General features: G+C 46.6%; 2 protein-coding genes across 8 annotated transcripts in view; one reads left to right on the top strand and one right to left on the bottom strand.

Moving 5' to 3' along the window:
• The window catches only part of NUMB (NUMB endocytic adaptor protein), a 145,527-nt gene extending 142,758 nt beyond the window's left edge, over positions 1-2,769 (top strand). For all 6 annotated transcript variants that reach the window (XM_084629910.1, XM_084629908.1, XM_084629909.1 and 3 more), the window contains one exon: positions 848-2,769. In XM_084629910.1, coding sequence (XP_084486036.1) covers positions 848-1,548 — 701 coding nt within the window. In that variant the 3' untranslated portion in view covers positions 1,549-2,769. The remainder of the gene's footprint in view (positions 1-847) is intronic.
• A 139-nt stretch (positions 2,770-2,908) lies between these two features.
• Positions 2,909-24,384, bottom strand: part of PAPLN (papilin, proteoglycan like sulfated glycoprotein) — a 74,680-nt gene continuing 53,204 nt past the window's right edge. For both annotated transcript variants that reach the window (XM_084629898.1, XM_084629899.1), the window contains 13 exons: positions 23,760-23,846; positions 22,404-22,674; positions 22,171-22,288; positions 20,875-21,004; positions 18,596-19,310; positions 17,298-17,435; positions 16,278-16,402; positions 13,011-13,149; positions 11,368-11,505; positions 10,569-10,696; positions 9,944-10,052; positions 8,446-8,621; positions 2,909-7,221 (listed from right to left, as the gene is read on the bottom strand). In XM_084629898.1, the coding sequence (XP_084486024.1) occupies positions 7,061-7,221; positions 8,446-8,621; positions 9,944-10,052; positions 10,569-10,696; positions 11,368-11,505; positions 13,011-13,149; positions 16,278-16,402; positions 17,298-17,435; positions 18,596-19,310; positions 20,875-21,004; positions 22,171-22,288; positions 22,404-22,674; positions 23,760-23,846 (2,435 nt within the window). In that variant the 3' untranslated portion in view covers positions 2,909-7,060. The remainder of the gene's footprint in view (positions 7,222-8,445; positions 8,622-9,943; positions 10,053-10,568; positions 10,697-11,367; positions 11,506-13,010; positions 13,150-16,277; positions 16,403-17,297; positions 17,436-18,595; positions 19,311-20,874; positions 21,005-22,170; positions 22,289-22,403; positions 22,675-23,759; positions 23,847-24,384) is intronic.

Below are 24,384 nucleotides of genomic sequence, written 5' to 3'. Positions count from 1 at the left end.
CTGCCTCAGGATAGGTCTGTCAGCCTGCTGTCTCCCCTGCCCCAGACACACCATTCTCCTTTCCCCCCCTCCCCCCCTTTCAGTTGAAAAGTGGCTGGCAATCTAAAAGGATGCCCCTGGAATGATGGGATTGAGAAACCTGCATCATGTGATGCGGTACCTGCCCCATGAGGCATTGCAAACCCTTCTCAACGCATCCTGCAGCCAGTTGCACAGTGAGATACCTACCCCAGTGCACTGCTCTGTGTCAACATGAGAGCTGCTAGTGTGGACGCACTCGGCCAACACAAGGACCTAGTGTGGACATGCAATAGCGCTTTTAATTAAAGCGGCATAACTTTTGCTGACAAAACTTTGTAATGTAGACAAGGTCTAAGAGTCACCAGGCCTGACTGGCATGTTCAAAAGCTATTTTGCTCTGAACAGGGAAGTCTTAAATTGCCCTTTCCTATGCCAAAGTAGGAGCAAGTAGTAAGGGAAGGTAGTGCTACATTTTCCCGCTTGCCTCTCACCTTCCTCTCCCTCTCCCTCTCGGAAAACCAACCTCAGATCTCTGCTGTAAAAGGATGCTTCAGTGCTGCCAGTGTCCCCTCCTGAATGGAGGTGATGGGAGTGCTAGTGGCAAATTTGTTAGATAAAATCTCTTCTGGAACAAGGGAATTCTTCTCTCTCCCCTTCTTCTTCCTGCTGCTGCAGAGATTGTAGCATCCTCGCAAGCTGTGAGGGTTGAGAGCCTGGGGCTGCATTTGAGTACACATCTTTGGAGCCCTTTGACTAGCTTTGATAAGGAGGTGAACATAGCTGGCAAACTGATGTTTTACTGACTTCCCCATGTTTTTCTTTCCAGGTACTGAATGGAGCACTTCCTCCAGTGCAGCTTCACCAAGTCTCTTCCAGATGACTCACAGACGCACTCCCTCAGAGGCAGACCGCTGGTTGGAAGAAGTATCCAAGACGGTCAGAGCCCAGCAGCCACCACCAGCGGCCCCACAGCCATTCGCACAGCCTCCCCTTGCGGCTTCCAAGCCAGCGCCACCTTTTCCAGTGAACACCTTTGTTGCTCCTCAGCCAGTGCCAGTTGGCGTGGTACCGCCAATGCAGCCAGCATTTATCCCTGCTCAGCCGTTTGCTGTAGCAAATGGAATGGCCTTTTCTGCTCCCAGTGTGCCTGTGGTTGGAATCACTCCTTCTCAGATGGTAGCCAATGTTTTTGGAACTGCAAGTCCCATTCCAGCATCCCATCCCCATCAGTCACCTAGTCTTGTCAAACAGCAGACGTTCCCCCAGTCTGAAACCAACAGTGCTACTGCCAGTCCATTCTTCAAATCTTCTGCTCAGCACAATGGCTCCGCAGCTTTCAATGGCGTTGACAGTAGCAAATGGGCCACTGAGGACAAGCAGTTACAGCCTCCTGCATCTGGCCACCAGGTAGATCCATTTGAAGCACAGTGGGCAGCACTAGAAAGCAAGGCAAAGCAGCGCACTAACCCATCTCCAACTAACCCCTTCTCAAGTGATTTACAGAAGACGTTTGAGATCGAGCTTTAAACATGTATTGTGTGCTAGGATGGAGGGAGCAGAGGACTAGTTCTAATTTGAACATTTTGATAAACTAAAAAGGTCCCTACAAACGAAGAGGGAGCAGTCATGGGAAGGAGAAACCTATGATGGACCTGTTATGCAGTTATTAGACAGGAATCATGGAAACACCCCTTTCTGCCCGCCCTCCCTCCCTCCCTGCTTGGAAAGCTAAATGGCAGAGGAAACCTAAGAGATCCGAGGTGGGGGTTGAGCCCTGAAGCCCATTTGCTGGAATATCAAGAGATCTCACAGGATGAATATCCAATGATCTACCTTTGTCTTTAGGTTCTTTCTACTTTTCTGTGAATTGTGAACATTCCCCTGGAGGAAAGAGGAAGCAAAGTTTTCTAAGGTGGGGAAAGGAGTTGTTGGATGTATTAGGAGAGGGGGGAGTTGTCAACTGCCCAGCAAAAGCTGTTTGTGGAAAAAGTTGAGCTTCCATTTTGAGTAACAGAGCGAATATTATATATATAAAGAATAAAATAAAGCCAAAATCTTTATTTTTATGCATTTAGAATATTTTAAATAGTTCTGGCTATTAAAAGCTGTCTGAGTTGTAAGTAATCTTGCCAAAGGTAAAAAGGGGTGGGATGTAAGAAATTGTACATAAGATTGATTTATCACTGATTCTTATTGTAAGTAATATGGGGGAGGGAGGAGATGGGTCCCTAGCTTGTTCTTGTATAAGTTCATTTGTAAGTGGCATATTGCAACAACAATCATGAGTCATGACCAATAAAGTCACTATAGAGTAGTTTTAAATAAAAAAAAATTAAACAACAGTATTGCCATGGTTTGAAAACCATGGGGAAATTCTATTGTCTTTTTTTAATGGAATCAAACTAAATATTATATTGTATGTATTTTTTCTTTCATGTACTGCTGCAGTTTCCTTGTCTTAATTTTAACACTACTGTGATTTACTGTAGCCATATCTACAATCTGGGGCTACCCAGGAACCCATTTTGTGTTTGCTCCATAGATTCGTTTTTTAACTTTGTTTGTGAAACTTTGTGATTAGGGCTGCAGCTGTTCCAAGTTCTGCCTCTGGTGACTTGTGAAATCCATCTCATTTTAACTTTACTTTTAAACTTTGGCCTTACAAGCAAAAGTAAGTTATATATTTGTACTGATTATGATGATTTATAATCTGCTTTAACAGAAATAAATGTTGGTGGTAGAAACTTGCATTTTGCAAAGTTTTCCTTCTTTCTCCCTCTGCATGCCTTCTTTGTATCCTATGCACTCAGTTCATACCCTTACTTGCCTGAGAAGTCACTTCAGTGCCTGTGTTAAATAAAATATTGATTCTTTCAACAGCTAAATTCCTTTTCTCATATTTTCTACATACTATTAAAACTGGTTACCTAGAGCTCTTGGACCTGATTTTTAAATGTGCTGGGCACCCAAGGTTCTCATTGACTTCATTTGAATGTTTTGAGTATTTTGAAAATCAGACTCATAGCATTTTTCACTGCCTAGTGAGATCCTTAATTTGCATCACTGATTCACATATCAGAGTGAATGTCTCGGGCTCTTATTTGCTTCCAGGGGATGGATACCCTTCTGTTCCATGGCAGTTATGCCCAAAGCTATCAGTCTTGCTGTGTCATGTAACAGAATGGGAAAGAGTAGAGAAGGTGTTTTTCTCTTACCCAGCATAAAGGCATGAAGATCCTGGCAGCCCCTGGAGAAGGCAATCAATCTCTGTTCTTACTGCTCTCCATTTTTCTGAGGTTCTTTGTATTCCACAAATATGTAAGCTGCTGCCTATGCTATTAAGATAAGTGGTGATGCAATAAGAGAGTTGGTGAATGTGCTTAGATTTCCCTGTGCAGAGAGGCTAAGTATAAAACACAAGCCACTATGTGGCTCATATTTCCCTTTTTAAAAAGTTCATCATTCTGCTGAATCCAGTAATTTGTATCTTGAATGATAAGAGAAGTTTAGTCTCAAATACTAAACCCAGGTAAAGGGAACTTGTGCTTTTATTTTTCCATTGAAATAAATTGGTACTTTCTGTGACTGCTAGAACCTGATGTGTGTCCATAAGACGCACCCTAGGCCATGTTCCTCAAGACTTAGCAAGTGCTACCTTTTTTTAAAAAAAAAAAGTCCGTTTATTGTGTTGTTTTAAAGTTGCATGGCTAAGCACTCAAGTCAGGCAATGCTGAGTTTAAGATTGGCCATGCAACATTAACTCTGCCCCTTGTGTTGTCTAATACCATGAACATACCATTTCTCAAATACAGCGTGACCACTTTTTCTGCAACATCAAATACAAATGCTACCATAAATGTCACTTTTCATTCCTCTTGTAGATAGCCAGTCAAGGGGAATACAACATTCATAGAATCATAGAATATCAGGGTTGGAAGGGACCCCAGAAGGTCATCTAGTCCAACCCCCTGCTCAAAGCAGGACCAATTCCCAGTTAAATCATCCCAGCCAGGGCTTTGTCAAGCCTGACCTTAAAAACCTCTAAGGAAGGAGATTCTACCACCTCCCTAGGTAACGCATTCCAGTGTTTCACCACCCTCTTAGTGAAAAAGTTTTTCCTAATATCCAATCTAAACCTCCCCCACTGCAATTTGAGACCATTACTCCTCGTTCTGTCATCTGCTACCATTGAGAACAGTCTAGAGCCATCCTCTTTGGAACCCCCTTTCAGGTAGTTGAAAGCAGCTATCAAATCCCCCCTCATTCTTCTCTTCTGCAGGCTAAACAATCCCAGCTCCCTCAGCCTCTCCTCATAACTCATGTGTTCCAGTCCCCTAATCATTTTTGTTGCCCTTCGCTGGACTCTCTCCAATTTATCCACATCCTTCTTGAAGTGTGGGGCCCAAAACTGGACACAGTACTCCAGATGAGGCCTCACCAGTGTCGAATAGAGGGGAACGATCACGTCCCTCGATCTGCTCGCTATGCCCCTACTTATTCAGATTTGTCTGATACAGCTACACCTACCATTTGATGTCAGTCCAAGCAGAATATGATCTTCCTGCAGTCCACTAACATTCTTCCCTGAACAGTGAACATATTTTACTTCATGATATTTAGAGACAGCCCAAAAAAGTAAACAACCTGCTAGTTTGGTTACTATACAATTAAAGCTTCAGCAAAATCTCAGAGAATAAAATCGGTAGGGGAAAGGACAGCTTCATTCAGTTTGTAAGGTGGTTGTATGTCTTTTTAAAACAGTGTGAAGTAACGGGTCTATTTAGGAATCCATTTGAAAAATCAAATACCTGGACAGCTGCTTCAAAATATCTATACTGAAACTGGCCATCATCCATCTTTCTACAGTGAAGAGAGAGTATGAGCAACTTAATGTAACTAACTCCACTTCATCAAAACTAGATGGTGACATCAGCTGCTTTAACCAAAAAAAGGCCTTTACTTCAAGTGGAACTTATTACCAATCCTGTGCTGCAGGAGCTGACTATTTACATGAGTGCTACATAATTGTATAACTTAACCAAAGGTTGACTCTTGCTAACATGTTTTAAACATTATACTGTAGAAATTGTTACACTGGTAAATCGTCTTCAGCTCAGCCTGGGGGAAGTGTGGTGACCACTCAGTTTCGGATAAAGTTCTAACTGTGTTTCGTTCGCTTTTCTCTATATGCTTGCTTCCGGGCATTGCAATGGTAAATCAGAAGGGGGCAGGGCTAGCCTCTAGTGGTGTTCTCCTGCTGCTGGTGCTCTGTAGAGAACATGCACAGCCCCCTGAGAGGAATCTTAATATTGAGAGATTTAGGAATTGAATTTCACTAATTTATATTTCTCCACATGGTGACTGCCAACCAGAAAAGTGCTTAACACTCCTGTGTGGCAGGTGGTGTCCCTATTCACTAATGGAGAAACTGAGGCAGAGAAGGGTTAGGATTTGCTTAATGTCACAACAAGGCTAGGAAGAGAATGCAGACTTTAATGCTGCCTTATATAGGAGCAAAGAAAGTCTGTTACAGGAAAGGATGGCTAATTTTGCTTAGTACCCTGCATGGGAGGAGAAAAGGTGATGGGATACGCTACAGTAAAATTTTGCTCAACCTTGTTAAAGAGTAGAAAATAGAGACTTTCCTAGCAGATTATTAGGTTTGTTGACTAGTTTAGACCTCAGCATGTACCCAGCACACATTCACTACAACCCACATGAACTGACCAAAATCCAGTTTTACGCTAGTAAAATGGACTTGGCAACACCATGTGGGGGCAGCTGGCTGGGAGGGAAAAGCAGTGCTTCAGGGCCAAGCCTAGAATCAAAGAGGGAGATACCAAAGGTTGAATAACACTGAGTAGGTTAGGCCTCTACACATGCTGAAATGTAGCGTAGGGGTGTAGCTGACCAACTCACTCAGGCTACAGCAGGCATGTTGGAACAAGGAGATGGTGCTCCATATGTCAGTAGTTCTCTCTAGAGGAAGCTTTATACATAATACACTAGTGTAGGAGGTAATAATTGTTTGGGGATGTTACTGTGTCTTGGCTTGAGCAAGGCACTGCAGTTTTCTTTCACAGTCCTGTGTATACATTTGATGGTGCCACCCTTTGTTGGTCACAGAATGCTGAATGCTTCTGTTCTATTTACAGTGCATGTGGAATTCCTTACCTGTAGTACCACCCTGCTGGAATGACTACCTCCACTGCTCCGAGAGGGTGGGGTCCTAAAGGACATGTAGTCTTGTGGCAGTTAAGTGAGGACAGAGCTCTAAAACACTGGTGAGTCAGTTGGCAGAAAGCAGTCTTTGCGCTAAGCCCCAGCATGGTGCTGGATGAATTAGAAAAGCGGGAATGGTTAAAGCACAGGGACTTGGCCCACCTGAAATGCCCCTGTTGCTGTGATCAGTTAAGCAATATCTGTTTCTTCCCAAAACTTGCCATATTTCAGTGGACGCTGAAATGACCTGTGTCTGGAGTTGTGTTTGAAGTGTGTTAGGATGAAAGAAATAGCCTTCAAGAAACACTGAGGCTGTCATGGGATTAGAACACCATGTTTACATGCAATAGGTTCTGTTGCCCTTCAGTGCCCACAGGCTTTTAGATGGGAACATTCTGCCTCACTGTTCAGGGTATTAGTGGATGGTGGTTGTCTTTCTCCAAGTGGCTCACAGATTTTGTTTTTAGGAAAGCTTTCTCTTGCTTGCATGAAGTGTGTGTCTCCCTCTCTTTCACGCTGCCTGTTAAGCTTCTCTAAAGTAACAGGATTCTTTGGTTCTTAGCATTTCTTCTGTGAATGAAGGCAGGTGTTTGTGTGAAAATAAGGAGCTGTGATGTGTTTAGGACAGTGGAGCTTCTACTGCCTCTGAACAATGGCACTGAGTAGCATTCATATATTGGCAAAACAGCCCACCTGAGTGATGAGCAGAGTGAGGCTCCTAAAATGTGTTTTTTGGAGTAAAAAGGACAAAGTCCCTGCTCCTGTCCAGTAATCTTCCTAGACCGCCATCTCTTAGGAGCTGGGCTAGAGCTGATTCTCATCCCTGGTGGTGAGAAGGGTTGTCCTGGGGTTGGTACTGAGAACAGCTGGCACAGCAGAAGCTGGAGTAATACTCATTAGTGCAGAGCTGGGCCTGTATGATCAGATCACAGTTGGCAAGGTGTGGCTGGTCAACACACTGGGTGGTCAGGTCCACAGCTGCAGCAAAAGAAATAGCAGGAGGAGAATGACAAGTTAAATGGGGGAGGGAGAGGGCATCAGTGCCTGTTTAGTGCTGCACAGTAGTAGCATAATTTCTGACAAACATTTATATTTCTAAATGAATAATTAGTCAAAACTGCGTTGATCTGCCAGGACCTTCTTTTTCTTTAAACATCATAAGCACCTAGGAGAGAGCATGTTCCTACCTTCCCCATGCTGACTGTGTAAACAAGTCTTTGCTACCTTCCAGAACTGTTCAGTTGGGCTCTAGAAATCCAAAGTTAGATACCAAAGTAGGTGGCCGGTTTGCTGAGCACCTACAGCTCCCACCAGATGCACAGGGAGTTGTTGGTGCTCAGCACCTGAAAATCAGGCATGTCATTTGTAGGTGCTTGAACATGGATTTAGGAGCCAACTTCTGGTTGCCCAAGTTGAACATTTTGGCATTAATGATTTCAGCCTCCCAGCTCCCTCCTGAAGTTAATCATCTTTGTTTCACAGCTGGGGGAAACCAATGCTCAGGTCTGATGTGAGTTCAGTGTTACATAACAAACTCATGGCAGAGTTTGGAACAGAACCCACAGTCCTGCTGCCCCCCCTTGTGAGGGCAGTTAGTGGGGGGAGAGGTGGGTGATGGGCAGACACAGAATCCTGATTGGAGGGTGTTAGGGAGTCCAGGGCCTGCACCCCTCTTCCTGGGATTCATTGTGACTACCAGCCAGCCACTAAAATGGAAGGTTTATTAGACAATAGGAACACAGTCTAAAACAGAGCTTGTGGGTACAACCAGGACCCCTCAGTCAAGTCCTTCTGGGGGAGCAGGGAGCTTAGACCCCAGCCCTGGGGTTCCCTGCATTCCACCACCCAGCACCAAACTGAAACCAACGGGCCCGCCCCCCCCCCAGCAGGCTCTCCTGCAGCCTTTGTCCACATTCCCAGGCAGGTGTTACCTCCCCCTCCTGGCTCAGGTTACAGGCTCTCAGGTATCCCATCCCCTGTGAAACTCCCCTGCCACATTCCCAGGTCAACACTCCCCCCTCCCTACTGCATCACAGAGGGCTGCAAAGGCAAGTAAACAAATAGCTTTTTCTAGTGTACCCAAACTGTTCTAATCAGTCTCTTTCAAAGTAAATGTAAAACAGGCCTAGAAGTGGAACAATACTGTATTAATGAATCCAGGTGATTGGGGGGGAGAAGAGGGGAAGAACTGGTCTTGCTCACCTTCAGGTCTGCTCTTAATCACTTTCACCTTGGTGCTGGCACTGACAGAGTTGCTGCCCCTGTAGGCATTGCATGTGTAAGATCCCTCGTCATCAGCCTGAGCATTGTTTATAATCAGGCTTCCATCCTGTGACAGGTGGATGTGGTGACCATCCGCTCGCATTGGAACTCCATTCCTGTAGTGGAAAGCCCGTTCTATGATAAGAGTTTGAGGGCCTAAGCTTCCTTGGGCATTTGAACTGACTAATTTTTCAGGTGAATGACAATCTTTGTCATTTCTTCTTTTGAAAGGCAAAGATAAGTAAATCAAGGTTAGCACTTCTGCCATGCCAGGGGCCCTATAATTACAGGTGTATTTAAAGCCTGAATCCACCAAAGTGGGCAAGAGACAGCAGCATGCTCTGTAAAACCACAGTTTCTCTCCAGTATCAAAGGGCATTGAGTGGTTGGCTAGCAGTGATCAGCTGTGCTGCTACCTGCTGCTAGCTATCTATCTCATACTCCTCCAGGCCCCTTCTGACCATGAGACCCAGGCATGTGGCCAGTAAAGGGGGTGGAAGAATGGGGGATTGGCCCCTTTTTCTTCCTCCTTCAAGAAGATAAAAACACACAAGCAGTCTTTTGGAACAGTAGAAAGTCAGATATTGGCTAATGTTTCTCCTGGAATACGCTATACAGGACTGGAGAATAGTAGAATTATGAACTCCGTTACAAAGGAAATTAACCCTTTTCAGTGAACAGGTTTTGTTTTACTCAGACTTTAACACTTTGTTTCTTGTTTTGTAAATTCAAATACCTAATGCTCATAGAAGAAAATCTTTGTTATAGATTCAACAGCCCTGCCCCTTCAATTAAGGTCCAAGACCATTCCCAAGCCACTTTTCTGGGTCCTCCACCAAGAACACCAGCACAATGATACTGTTTTTTGAGCAGAAAAAATACACAAACATTTATTTTATCCAATACACCTTGTAAAGTAGCCCAAAAAAAGGGGGGAGGGGAAATGTTTTTCCCCTTGTAATTGATCTTTAATTCTTCCCTGTCCATAACTGGGGTGGGGGGAGATGGGCACAGGTACGAATGGCTCCTTCTAGTGGAGCTAGGAGAATTCCCTGCCGTTAAAGGGTCTGACAAAAAGCGCTCTCTCAATTCTTCAGCCTCTACTTTTTGCTGAAGTAAATGTCACTATTATCCATCATAGCATCTTCCAGTCTAGCCAGGACCTGAACTTCTCTGCAAGGGGTTCTTAGCTCTAGCATCTGCTTTCTTCCATGGCTCACCAGAGCCCGGCTGTGGTGCAGGATGTACCTGCAGGGGAAGAGTAAGATTAATTGGGGGGGGGGGGGTGAGATATTGCAGGAGGCTCAGAGGCTGGTTGGCTGCCCTGTGTTAATATTTCATGCAGGTTCTGCAGCATGCCTAGAGTGGGGGATAAATGACACCATTCAGAGAGGAAAGAGGGACAGGAAATGCTGTTACCAAGGGTTGTACTGCTCACCTTGACCATCTGATGTTCACATTGTTGCCTGTCACCATGCACTGGAGCTGCGCATTCTCTCCCTCCGACACAGTGAGGCTTGGCAGCAGGCCCGAGATCCTCAGCTCTCCTGGGCAGAGGGGAGATCAATAGCAGGAAGACCCTTCTATCCTGTCACTGATGGTAGGGACCATTCCTTCATAAGAAAAGTCTTTCCACAGTGGCTCTAAATGCCCAACCAACACTTGGGCAGGCTCCTGAGCCCTCAGCCAGCTTTGCTCTCCCAGCTGGGCACTAGCATGTGGGACAAGGGTAGAGAAGAGGAATCCCCTTGATTTCTCTTCTGCACCCCTGCTGAAATCTTGTCTACACTAACATCCTTTCAATGAACCACTATGGTACAGCTGTCAACCTACAGTCAGCAGCAGCATAATTACACGCTGCAGCTATTCTAGTCACATATGGACTTTACAGCCATTGGGGAAGCAGTAAATATAACTACCCCTTTCTTCTAGCCTAGTCCTGAATGTGACCTGACTAACACACGGCCAAATCCATGACTTCAGCTGGGGCACTCTACACCCTTTCCCACTCCCTTCTTTTAATAATCTAAAAATAGAGTGGGGCCTTTTCCTCCTCTTGTTACCTAGAGTCCGAAGTTGGATCTGCCGTTGATCCTGCTCATGGCCGTTCGAAGCAATGCAGGTGAAGAAGCCAGCATCTTCAGAGCCAACGCGACTGATCACCAGGGCACCATCGGACTGCTGCCTGTGCCTGGGGACAAAAGGCACAAATTCCCCTGAGTGTCGGGAGAGGGAGTTTGCAGTCATGGTGTTAGGAGCAGCGCTGCACGTGAGGTCTTAAGCAACGTTTCTGCTAACACCCTCTGGGCAAACATTCAGCAGCAACACAGATTTAAGTGGGCTACGACACCCCTTAGCAATAAGGGGAACTGTGCCACCACATCCGTCAGCCACTCCACAAAAATAGATCCTAGTGCTGTGATCTTCAGAGAACGCTCAGATCCATCCTCTAGGGGAAAGCTATTACAAGGTGACCCCAGTAACTCTTGAAGTTCCCCTTAAATGTTCTTATACCTTGTACCTACCAGGTGAATTTATCCCCTTTCTCTGTGATTTTTTTTTTAAACTAATTTGGTTGATCGAATGACATGTGGCAATCTTGCATATGAACAAATTTCAGCCTCTGGCTCACTGGTGAATTATTCACCACACCTGTTCACTTGAAAATGATGTTCACACCTTAAACTGTGGGCCACACCACCTAAAATCACATGGTATTGTTTCTATTCCCTGATGGGATGGAATAATTGTTATAAACCAGTGCAAGGCCTGCCTCCATCATTAAGGCCTTGATTCTCTCAGGTAGAGAATGCATTATGCACCAGGAGCCCCAGCGTTGTCATCAAAGCCACATGAACTCACCTGGAAGAGGAGACAGGCTGCCCGTCCTTCTGCCACTCGATGGTTAAAGCAGGTGAGGCTTCTACTCCGCAGGGCAGTCTGACTTGCTCCCCAATGTTGGCATCCACCACCGAAGGCTCATTCTTATCCATTATTAATCTGCAATACAGACCCCCACAAGCACAGAGAGATACAGCAACTTCCTAGTTCAGCATTTGCAAATCAATCCAGCTTTGTTGTATTACTGCTTGCTTTGTCCCCCAGAGGAGGGAATGAGGACCTGTGCATTCCCCTCAGAATCTTGATGCTCCAACCCTCTCTCCCTCTGGAAAAAATAGCCTCAGTTTAACCAGGAGCCAGCTGAGTGTGACTTGCTGAAATGCATTGTCTCCACATTAAAGCTTTGGAGAGTGCAGACCTACATACACATCCTCCTAAGCATTCCTTTGGCTGTCGGCCTAGAAATGTCAGGAGGTCACTTTGAGTGATGTTAGGCACTGTTGATCAGGGAACCAAACGAGCTTCACCTGTAAGTGCCTGTCCGTCACACACAACTGAATACATTCATAGGTTTAAAGGCAGGCGGGAATAATTATTACACTGATCACCCTCTACATAGCACCAGCCATAGAACCTCGTCCCCCAAGGAATGTCTGCATCAAGCCCTACCCTGGTGTCCTGTAACAGTACCTAGGGTGACCAGAGGGCAAGTGTGAAAAATTGGGACAGGGGTGGGGGGTAATAGGTGCCTACATAAGAAAAAGCCCCCAAAATCGGGACATCTGGTCACCCTACCAGTAACATATTTGCCTCTTCAGTCTGCATAAAGATCAGGTGATGCAGCCAAACATCCTTTCAGATGGGACTAAATCAGCCCTGTTTTATCCTTTGGGATGGACAAACTAGGCTAGAGTAAAGGGAAAACACCAACTCCCATCCTTGACTCAAAATTAAAACCAAATCCTTCTTGAGCTTCAGAAAAAGTTTAACACCTTCACCTTCTGCCTCCTGCTTGCAGCCAGAGTTGGTCTGAGGGTTTTGGAAGCCCTCAGTGACTGGGGGTTTGGATCTGCAAACTTGAAAGTAGGGAAGGCTCAGGTCCTGGTCCCATTTTATCTGAGCCACCAAAATTGTGTGGTTAAGGTGAATAAAAAGTTTTCCCCCTTCTCTATTTACAGCAGGACCCAGAAGTATCCAAGTACCATATAAGCAGCCGTTCTTGCCTAACGCCCAGCCCAGCCATTGGGAACCAGGCAGGACTAAAAGGCTCACAAGACTCTAGACGAGTGGGGCTGTGTTGGAGCTATGGTGCTGGGCTTTTGTTATTCAATGGGTCTGGTTTGTGCTTGTTTAAAATAGTCCTGTTTTGTTTTCTTTCCTTCTGGCAATGAATTCAGTTGCTAACCAGCGCAGCCCTAGTCATTTAAACCCTTCTCTACTGCCAGGCACCAGGAACCTGGTTGTTATGAATGGACTCTGTGAGGTAAAGAGAGTTTGTCACTCTCATGTATGGCTGGGACATTTGCTAAACTCCACTTCCACCCACCCACCCACCACCTCCAATTGCCCCCCACAGCAAGAGGGCACCTCTCACCCTGATCTTCCCCACATGGATACCAGGTGGGTGTCATTTGGGCATGCCAGATGACAGTTGCTGGCCTTACCTGTACATGAGTGGCTCGTGTACAGAGGAACCAGATGACTGTACAGTATTAACTCCTCTGGTGAGATCTCTGTGTTGGTGATTCAGACCATGAAGGAGCCGACCTCTAATACCCTCTGTCAGAGGAGATCCACGGTCCTCTATTCAAAATAAAATGCTGTATGTGAATAATACGATCCATCCCCCATGACCTCTTGTGCAAAGATGGTGTGAACTTGGGAGAGTTAAAGCAGCTGCTGAACTGGAGCCAAGACCCTGCAGCATCTGTTCTCTGATTGAGGAGTGCTATAAACCTGCGATTCCTATTAATGGGAGCTACAGCCATGCAGGCAGTGGATATTAGACTCCTTCCTTGCCTGCAGCAGTATCCCTTAGGTAAGGAAGCCTTTTGCCATTACCACAAAAGAATGGCAGAGAGAAGCCGATGTTTCCCATCCCCCTGCAGAGGCATGAGGGCACGCTCTGGAGAGGTGAGGGGAGGCTGTTTAGCCTTCTTTTATTAAGATAGTCATTTTTTTATAATGTACTTTTAAAAAAAAGCATAGTAAATAGTTCACTCTCTGGCAGGCCCATTCTGAGCGAAACTCCAGCATCTCCCACAGGCACCAAGAGTCAAAGTGGAGTTGTCTGTCCCAGCAGAGCATATAACATGATATGGTGTAGGACAGGCAGCCATGGCAGTGATTTCAGACCAAGGCCTGCAGGATTCCCCTTCTTTAGAGCCCTCTCTGCACCCAGTAAAGTGTTAGAGGAGAGAAGATAGCACTCCAGGATGAAAATATATTGAGGCAGCTTGTCCTGCTGGAGCTGTGACTGGCATTTGGCAAGTCACTGCTCCAGTTATGATTGGCACTGCAGCATTTCTCACTGCTGGCATCAGGGCTAACCCTCGGCAGTCACTGCGCTGAGGAAACGTATTGCTGGGATTATGGCTAGCACTCAGCAGGCTGTGGCCACTGCCATGGAAGAAGGTAGCAAGACACTGCAGTGGAGAAAAAAAACTTACCTACCTGTAACTGTTGTTCTTATAGAGGTGTTATAGCCATGTATTCTAACTAGGTGTGCACACACCCAGTGTGCTGGAGCCAGATAATTTTGCCTAGTAGTCCTTGTCATGGGGGGCACACACCTTGCAGCCATACCCCCTCCCCTGGCCATATAAGGGCAGCACTGTCCCAACCCCCTCTGTTCTTTTGCACCAAACATCAGAAGTACAGACTCCGATGCAGAGGGAACAAAAGGTGGGGCATACAATACATGTCTGCATCACACCTCCAAGAACAACAGTTACAGGTAGGTAACCAGTTTGCTTCTTCTTGGAGCAGATGCAGCTATGCAATCTACTCAGGTGAGTTGCAAGCAGTACTCGTAGAAGGTGGGGCTCGGAGTCTGTTTACACAAGGACTGCAAAATTGCTTTCCCAATGTTTGCATCTGATCTGGGCACAGCAGTAATGCCAAAACGGTTTGTAAAAGTATGTACAGAGGATCAAGTGGCAGCCCTGCCCAATCTAGGAATGGCACTTAGCAATGCTGTCGAAGGTGCCTGGGCTCTCGTAGAATGAGCTTGCACCCTTTGAGGTGGTGTAGCTTGGGCTCCTTCGCATGCTGTCATGATACAGGGAATTATACACCTCAAGACTGTTTGTGAAGAGACCACTTGACCCTTCATGTGGTCTGCATGTGACACAAACAAATGAGATGAGGAGCAGAAAGCTTTGGTCCTATCCAGATAAAAAGCTAAACATCGCCTGGCACCCAGTGTGTGAAGATGTTGTTCCTCTGGGGTGGAACGTGGCTAGGGATGAACACTGGTAAATATATAGCTTGTTTCAAATGAAACGGGGAAACCACTTTGGATAAAAACGTAAGGTGTGGCTGCAGGGTTACTCTTCATGGCAAGAGCACCTAAAGTCCCAAAGCATGTAAAGTAGTTGAGGAGCCTTAAAAGAGTGCAGGGTTTTGTCATTTTTTTCTGAAAACAAAACCTGTCCACCACATGGTAATTCCTCAACCATCTGCTGCACATCAGGCTCAATGACTAAATTCTGCAGCCATGAGGCCCTCGTAGTCACAATTGATGCCATAATTCTGGCCATGGCATCTACCATGTCCAGAGCTGACTGCAATGAGGTCTTGGCCACTATACGGCCTTCCACAATGAGTACCATAAACTCTTCCCTAGAGGGTTCTGGCAACTTGTCCTTGAACATAGACATGGCCATCCAATTGACAAAATCATATTTAGAGAGCAACGCCTGCTAGTTCACGATGTGCATTTGCAGGAAAGAGAGGAGATAAATCTTCCTTCCTCCTATTAGTCCATCCTCTTGGACTCTTTGTTCTTAGAGGTAGACTTATACCTCCCCTAGCATGCCCTGTCATTTGCTTCAGTTACCACCAGAGAGTTAGGAATCAGGTGGGAGTGGAAACCCTCAAAATCCTGCATGGGAATGAAGTCCTGCTTCTCCAAATGCTTCACTGTGGGAGGCAACAGAGTGCCTTTGCAGGCTTCAGAAGAGCCCCATTTATTGGGATGCTTACTCTCCCTGGATCTGATGATTGGAGAATATCCAGCAGCTTATACCATATTCTCCTGCAGGAATTCTGCCTGGATACCTAGGGTAGTGGCCACACGCCTCAGGAAGTCCTGATCTGCTTTAAAATCATCTGTAAAATGGCCCTCCCACATGATGGACAATGCTTGAACCCTGGTGACGGCAGCCAACTACTCCAATTATTATTACACTAACACTAAACTTAAGTTACTACTACATACAAGAAAAAGTCTCTCAGACCGAGACCAAGAGCGCGAGGTGAAAAACACCACATAAGAATGGCCATACTGGGTCAGACCAATGGTCCATCTAGCCCAGTATCCTGCCTTCCGACAGTGGCCAATGCCAGGTGCTTCAGAGGGAATGAACGGACCAGGCAATTATCAAGTGATGATGGAGCTCCAATTTTAGCCACGGGTCATGAGAAGAAACTGAGGGGGCTGGGGTGGTGCTGCCCTTATATGGCCAGAGGTGGGGCTAGGAGAGCAGGGCGCGAGTGCAGTTCCTGTGAGTATTGCTAGGCAAAGTTCTCCAATGCCAGTGCACTGGGCATACACACACCTCCGCAGAATACACAGCTACGTCTACTCAAAGAAGTTCCATTACAAGTTGCCTCTGCAACTGACTTTAATTGTTCCTGTTACCAATGACTCTTAAAAAGGGACAGAGAAGAATTAATATTCTGGTTTTAAATGGAAGATAATGAGTCACCTTTGATCCTTAGCTGAATCTGTCGGCTCTCCATCTTCCCATTTGAAGTTATGCATGTGTACATCCCAGCATCCTCAGCCCTGACACGGCTGATCACCAAAGAACTGTCAGACTGGTAGGCATGCCTACAGATGGAACACATGCCGTTACGTATGAGAACCTGGCTGTGGGTGCTGATTGTCCAAAGCCACATTCTGATGGGCCAATTGGGCCTGCTTATGTCACAGCTGCAGTGACCTCTCTGTGGTGAATGGCTGGGTCCTCATCACTGGAATACAAAACTCCCCAGGTTATTGAATGGGTGAGAGGAGGGGAGACAGCTGTCAAAAGAGGAAACTGAGATGGGGAAACAAAGGGGGGGGAGGAGACACTGTGACCGTTTTAAATTGTCCCCTCCCCTGAAGTCCCGAGCTGCTCTTTCAGCCATAGTGTGTGGCCCTCCAGTGTAAAACAAAACTGGGAACTGTTCAATATTCCCACCTTAGTTTTTACAATAGAAAGTGACTGCTGGGCAACACACTGCCACAAGAGACCTCCTAGAAAACCCTGTAAAGCTGAAATTTAAGAAGGGTTTCTCTCCAAGGTTAAATTTTAAATGGGATGAGCCGCAATCAGATAGCATTAAGGCTCCCCAAGACATACATGGTTGGCTATTAATGCACTTCCTGGGCAACTCTACCATCTTCCGACAACACTGAAAAGGACTTCGCACTCAAAACTCACTTGTGTAACCACTTGTGAACTGGGTGTTGTTGCTGAAAGTTGGTGAAGTGATAATCCATAAGTGTTCAGCTGCACCACATTGAACAATTAACAGCCTATTTGTTATTGCTATGCCTAGGCCTCTCTGGTATCACCTAGTAGCAGGGTTCAGTTAGGAGGGGATTTTCCAGTTTACCAAGTTATTTTCTTTGTATTTTGTTTTTTGAGAATGTCCTAGAAAAAAGATTCTGCAAACTAATGGGGGAGGGGTGGGATCGTGATGTTGGAACAGGAATTGCAACATGGGACCAGATTTACCTGTCAGATGATAGTGGCTTCCCATCTTTCTGCCACTCAATTCTGGGGAAGGGAGAAGAACCTGCCTTGCAGAGAAGATGAATGGTCTGTCCCAAGGCTGCCTCCACTACAGAGGACTCGGCTCCTTCCAGGATGACTCTGACAGAGATAGAGATGATTTCACTCCCTGTGTCCATCTCTTGCTTCCCCACCCTGTCTTTGTTTTCTCTAAGGATAATCTCCAGCTTCAGTAGATATACCCATGTTAGTTCTGATTGAGCGTGAGTGCCAAACAGAGAAGTGTAGCCACAGTGGCAGGAGGGACTTTCCGCCCATGTATGATCCTGTCTGAAATCATAGGTACCTACTTGGGCAGCTATGCCCGCTCACTGATGTGGCTACTCTTCTATTTTTAGCACACTGGCTCAACCAAAGCTAGTGCAGGTATGTCTACCCAAGTTGGAAATCACGCCTCTAGCTCCAGCGTAGACATACCTGTAAGATAGGCCTTAAGGACAGGATGGGAGCTACACAATAGTGAGCTAAGTAACCCAGAGGTCAGTTATATATAGCTCTGTTAGAGACTAGAGGCTTGAAAGCCTGCGCTCGGCAATCCAGGGCTAGACCTCTCCTGTTGGGGAGAAGACCAATCTTTACAAGCTGAAATGCTGTGGACAGCCAATCGATGAGGTAGAGGCAGAGACCATTAAAACCCTAGTCTGGGAGAACAAAATCAAATCTGAATCCAGGTCCTCGAAGACACCAAGCTAGTGTTTTCTCTAGACTTACAATCGAACCAAATTCTCAAATCCTGAAATTCAAATGCCTTGGATTTGTGGGGCATTCATCAGCTGGATCTGGATCCATTTCCAGTATTAACCCCACTGCTGTTCCCCTACCATGCCAAAATAAAGTCTTGAAATCACACACAGGGCCAAATTTAACCCTGGTGTAAGTAAGCACAACTCCTGTTGATTTAAATGGGAGCCAGAGCTGGCCAACAAGGATCCCTGTAAAGTGCCCACTAGATATAAAGGATAGAGATTAAGGGCCAAATCCTGCATTCCTTACACACCTAATACTTCCACTCAAGTCAATGGCTGTATGAGATGTGCAGGAGTGGGCCCCAGAAGAGGTAAAGTGGGTACTAGACATCCCCATTGCATGGACAGCTGGCTTTCCACAGGGACACTATTGTAAGTAATCTGTAGTGGGAGATTTCAGGAGAGTGAGTTAGTTGTGGATTGGAAAACATTTCCCCCTGTAGAAGATGGCACTTGGTGCTTTGGTATCACAGCGAGGTAGTATAAAAACATCACCTGTACAAGCTTCGCTGCAAGGTGGAACCCGGCAAGGTTCGATGCCCAAGTCCATCCACCCCCGGAGTGTCTGCTCCAGAGGAACTCCGCCACTGCTCATGTTCATGCTGTACCACCTGCCCATTGACAGTTAGCTGCCTCTCCGAGTGCCCAGACACCATTGTTTCTCCCCTCCCATGCAGCTGGCTTGATTGGTCTGTCCTCCTTTCCCCAGGAGCTGAAGAGTGACGAGAGCCCCAGCGCTGGCTAACCAAAGTGCCATTCCTCTGTGAAGACTCTGGCAGTATATCCACATTCATGGTCCTGCTCCAGCCGTTCTCCCTGTGGTGCAGCCCTGTGCCCTGCCATGCCGTATGGCTATCAGGCCCAGGTTGGACAACATGGAAGGACCCTCGTGTTCCTCCTCCTTGGCTATGACTCTCAGTCCCTCTTGCAGATGGCTGCGGCTGTCCTTGGGCTTCTCCCTCTCGTGGGTGGGAGCCAGAGTGGATGTGCGAAGTCCCCCTGTGGTGCTGGTGCCCCACACTGCTTGTTCCAATGGAGCCTTGGCAGGCCCTCATGCACTCCTCCTCTGAGGCAAAGTTGTTTGTGTTGCCATGGCAACCACCATACCAGAACCGGTTGCACTTGCCGACAGCAGTTACAAAGTACCAGCGAGTGGTCCAGTCTGTGCAGGGGCCCTGGGCACTGGGCAGCAGACACTTGACAGGATAAGCTACGAACAAACGGCAGAAAAGAAAAAGATCTGATTGTGAGGGTTGACTCCTGGGTCCCCTTTTTACTGAGCACATAGCCCCGATAGCTTTATCGCCATGCTACCCAAGGCTGCTGTCCGTGGAAGGAGAATGATCTCATGAGTAGCATACCCAGCTAGGAGATTGGGGTTCTGTTCCTAACTCTGTCCTTGATTCCCAGGGTAACCTTGAGCAAGACACTCTCACCTCTCTGTGTCTCAGTTCCTTATGTGTAAAATGGAGATACCATCACTTACCTCCCAGGGGCTGCTGGTGTTCATTTAGGTTTTATAGCCCAGCACAGTGTTACACTATTGTGAGTTATTCTTGAGCTCTGGGGTTCCTGCTTTAGGACTGGAGAGGGAGGGTGTCATTCCAAGGTCATCCACCCGAGGCTTGGAACCAGAACTGGCCACAAAACCTAGGGTAACACAAGGTGCTCTGGCCCCCACATGCTAGGACAAAGGAGTAAATGTAATCCCGTGGCCCTATGAACCTTGGGCTTCCTGCTGGCTCACAGGCACTGTTCTGACTCCCTAGAGCTAGGATGCATCAGAGAAGCAGCTTCAGATGCTATGGCCCAGATTACAAAGTGGCCACTATAGGGGTGAGGAGGAGTGTGCAAGAAGTTGTCCCTTCCCGGGGATGGCTGGGCAGAAATGCTCCCAGTGGCTGTCCCTGTGCTCGAGAAGGGGGTTGGGGAAGGCGATGTAATAGCACACTCCTGATACTACTCTGCCAAGTACAGCTGGTGTCCTGGGGGACAGAGTAGCTCTATCCTAGAATGGGGCAAACAGCACTTCCTCTGAGCTAAAGGAACAAAACTGAGTAACAATTTCCCTGGAGCTCCTCCTGGAGCACCATGGCTCTGCAGTGCCCCCTACTCAGAGATCAGAGTAACAGCTGTGTTAGTCTGTATTCGCAAAAAGAAAAGGAGTACTTGTGGCACCTTAGAGACTTTCCACAGTATGCATCCAATGAAGTGAGCTGTAGCTCACGAAAGCTTATGCTCAAATAAATTGGTTAGTCTCTAAGGTGCCACAAGTACTCCTTTTCTTTTTGCTACTCAGAGATGTGGCTTCAAATCTTCAATTGAAGCCTTAAGTGACATGTTCAACCCCTAATTATAGCCCTGAAACCATACTGGGGTCAATAGGATTGTTTGGGGGGTAGGATATGGCCTACTGATAATAGGATGATTCCTAGCTTGTCATGGATCAAGGCAACTGACAGGGATCAATGCAAGCAGGGATGCATGCGTGAGTCCTGGCCTGCAGAGTGGCCCTTACGAGGAAGTCCTATAGACTCCAACAGAGATGAAATCAATAGGATTCTAAAGAAAGTTAATAGGGGTTGATAGGAATTTCTCTAATGTTTTTTTCCAACCATCATACAGAATCCTATTGCAGGGAGAGTATTTTTTATTACATTTTACAGGATAGGTAAAAAACCCTATACAAAGCTTCACATTTTCTATTATAGTCTGTGGGACTTTCCTTTCAGGGGAGGCACATTTCTAAAGCAGGAAGCCAAAACATCACTTACGTTGGCTGGGTCTATTGAGGCATCCTTCCCCTTGAGGTCCTGAAGCTGAAGCAATGTTGTCATAGCAGCAGCCATAGAAAGACCCTCGACACTCATCAGACGGGTTCTGCTGGGACAAAGCTTGGCTTGCCTTAGTGAAAGGAATTCAAAGCCAAAAGTTACTGGGCAGCTACTGCTACCGCACCAGCTGCTGCACAGGTGAGAAATCATACAGTTTGCCCACTGGATTGGTCTAGCAGCTCGAGGAGCCATTATCAACTTTGATTTTCTATGAGTAAGTGTCATGCCAGCGGGGGGAGCTAGACTGACAGCACTGGAGCCAAGAGATTCTCTGCTTATCTCCAGAACAGAGACAGCAAGTTCCGGGGCAGTGCAAGCCTCCCTATGCTGCCCACCAATGTGCCTGAAGGAATCAACTCTAGGGATAAGAAGGGAGTTCTTTCTCTGTGGCCACTCCTGCCCTTGGCTACTCTGTTGAGACTGCGAAGAGGGGAACTGCCAGTGGCGATGGTGGCGTTCTCCCCTGTCCACAAGGAATGGGATGGGGATCACTGTCTCATGTCACATAGACCACCGGATAATTGAATGGTATGGAATTTCAGTCATTATTCACCTAGGTTAGGTTAAAATGGGCAACTTCGAAGTGTGAAACTCTCGATATCGCTTAAGCCATCTGTCCCTGTTTGCATTTTGGCATGCCCTGCTAACCTGTTCTGGACCACGAACCACCTTGTTAGCCCAAACTGACTCTACACAGGTCCGGAATCTAGCATCTCCCACTGCAAAGACCTATCAACTTACATTTTCAGAAAAAAACAATCATATCTAAGTTAGCCTCATAGAATGGCAGGAACCATACATCAAACACAGGCCCAATAATCAAATACTTCCCTCTCCACATGCAGTGCTGCTGATTTCCAGTTGCCTTGAGAGAGGGAGTTTGGTTCAGTGTCCTATAATAAGGAATATTGAGTCTCTTCCCCAAACGAGGATGCTCCACTCGTCAACCCAGCAGCACAAATTGCAGCTTCTACACCACTACCCGGGACCCATTGCACGAGGGAATTCCAGTGGGGCTCACTGAGTGGCAGCAGATAGGAATGTTGGCTTTGTGGGCATCTAGCATCATCCCTCTATCAATTCCCCAGAGTTATTGTCAGGAGACATAAAGAAAGCGTAGAACAGGAGCCAAAAACCTCAGTCTCCAGGGCCAGAGCCAAACCCTGAAAACAATGTGCTATTTCAACCAGATCTCAATATTATTAGTAAAAGGTTCTAGAGAGTTCTGGCACTTACCGCTGGGGAGGCTGCAGCGGGCCTGTTTCTGCTCACATAAACATCACTGTAATATTGTGTGCAACCCACATTGTTGGGGCCCTGGGCAGCTGATATTCCATCAGGGCAACATCCATACCTGCAGGGAAAAGACAAAGGGCTTAGCAAAATCTGTCTTATCTGGAACCCTGACCCAACAAAGGCAGTCTATAATCATCAACTCTGCCAGCCCAAACCTCACTGTTTCATCTAACCTGCTCTGATGGCATGTGCTGAAGGGGCAGCCTTGCCCAAAAGGGCCAGAAGCCGGAGTGCGGCCATCTGAGCAGCAGCCATGAGGGCTCTGGCTGCAGTCCCAAGGGCCAGTCCCTGTGGCAATATCCTGATGGGAGCTGAACTGCCGGGATCCTGAAGAGCTTGAGTGGGATTCCCAACGAAGAGGCAAGAAGTTAGAGCTATGGTCCTCATTGGGCTGGAGCTGATGGTGTGTGGAGCTACCTTGGATTGTTCTTTCATTGCTATAAACTGAAAAGAAAATTCCTTAATGCATGCAGCCATTTCAGGTGGGCAACAAAATCCAGTCTCTGTTTCCTCTGCCTCTGTTCAAAGCACATTGATAGATGAAAGAAGTCCTCTACCAGTCCGACTCTGAGGCCAGACTTGTTAACGTACATTTTCCACCTGGGAGAAAGTCACAGGGAACTTCCTGATTGAAGCTTTGGTTCCCATTCACAATGAATTCTGGTTCCTTAAGATTACTGTGCTACCAGATGACCTATTACCCTTAAGAAATGGTCTCTAACAATATTCTTCCTGTCCTCCCACTAGTCCAGGAAACACTGTTAGCTACATCATATGGGCAGTTTCCCCCCTCAAATATTCCTATTATAAAGTGACTGCAGGCAAGTGTTTAGCAGGTTTCTCAATACACACGGACTGGCCTTCAAAGGAATGATGACCTTCGTGAAGACTGAATATGGCATCAGTCACCTCAAATCACTTGCTGGCTACTCCCTCCCTTCTACAAACACACCCAGCTCAGTAACAGACCTGAGATGCCCCCCACCTGTTTCACTTTCTCCCCCAAATGGGGGTTCCCTGTTCTCTCAGATTCTCTGGGTGTCTTTAGTTCCCAAATATCTTTTGTATCCGCTGCAGTAGTGGTTCAAAATAAGGCACTGGAGCTGCCAATGCAAGATTCTGGGTCAGACTTGAAACCTAAAGATGCCTGCAGCACACAACTGAGTGGAAACAGGGGAACTCTTCTAGAGATAAGATGGGGAGCAAGTCTGCAGGTGGCGAAGAAAGGTTTGGAACTGGCCTGCTGGCAAGGGACCATAGTAAACTTATTATTCTCCTGGCAACCTCTTGGACATGACTGCCAAAGAGGCACTCCATTTACCCTATGCCTAATGCCACCCATATCAAAGTCTAGGATTTACGCACACATATATACATTCCTTTTTGAATTTGTATCTAGATACAACTCAATATAGATATAAAGGGATCTGTAAATTGTTCCTCACCCTACAATTCCTGGCAGCCCATGGAAGCCACATAAAGAAAACAGTAAAGAGGACATCATAAAAGAAAACACACAACTTCCAAACCTGCAGTGCCACTGTCTGGGTAGTAGCGGGTCAGCAAGTACTCTCGGCTGATGTCATAGCCTGTGGTGTCCTGCATACTGGGAACCTCTGCAAGGAGATGGACAAATGACAGAATATAGGCAGTGGGTTGGACTAGTCAGTGAATACAGGTGTCTGTATTCACCTGTGCCATGGGATTGGACAGGAGAAGAAATATTCAGATTGGGATAAAGTGTCCACAAAATTATTCCAAATCCTGGGGGGACCCAGTGTGGGAGGAGCTTGGCATCGTTCTCTGTCAACCTGCATAATCCACGGCCACATTCCTATAAGGCCAGAGGAGGGAGAGAAAGACAGACCCTAGCCAACCAGATGACATGTTGAAACATGTCGAATCATGGATCTGCCATGACACAGCTGTGGGCAGCAACATCTCTGCAGCCTTTAGCTTTCAGGCCAGGAGGGGCAATATCCTAACTCTGGACATCTCTCACAGTGTGCCAAAAATTAATTGCCCTGCAGGGGATAGTGAGACAGTAAGATGGATTAACAAAGATGCCTACAGTTAGCACTATAAGCAATGGTGAAACACTGTCTGCTCTGTCATGTGAGACTTCAGGTAACTAATTCTGGGGCCCATTGTTAG

This window comes from Lepidochelys olivacea (genome assembly GCF_965140295.1).
Source record: "Lepidochelys olivacea isolate rLepOli2 genome assembly, chromosome: 6".
Lineage (NCBI taxonomy): Eukaryota > Metazoa > Chordata > Testudines > Cheloniidae > Lepidochelys > Lepidochelys olivacea.
This window is presented reverse-complemented; position numbering and strand designations above follow the sequence as displayed.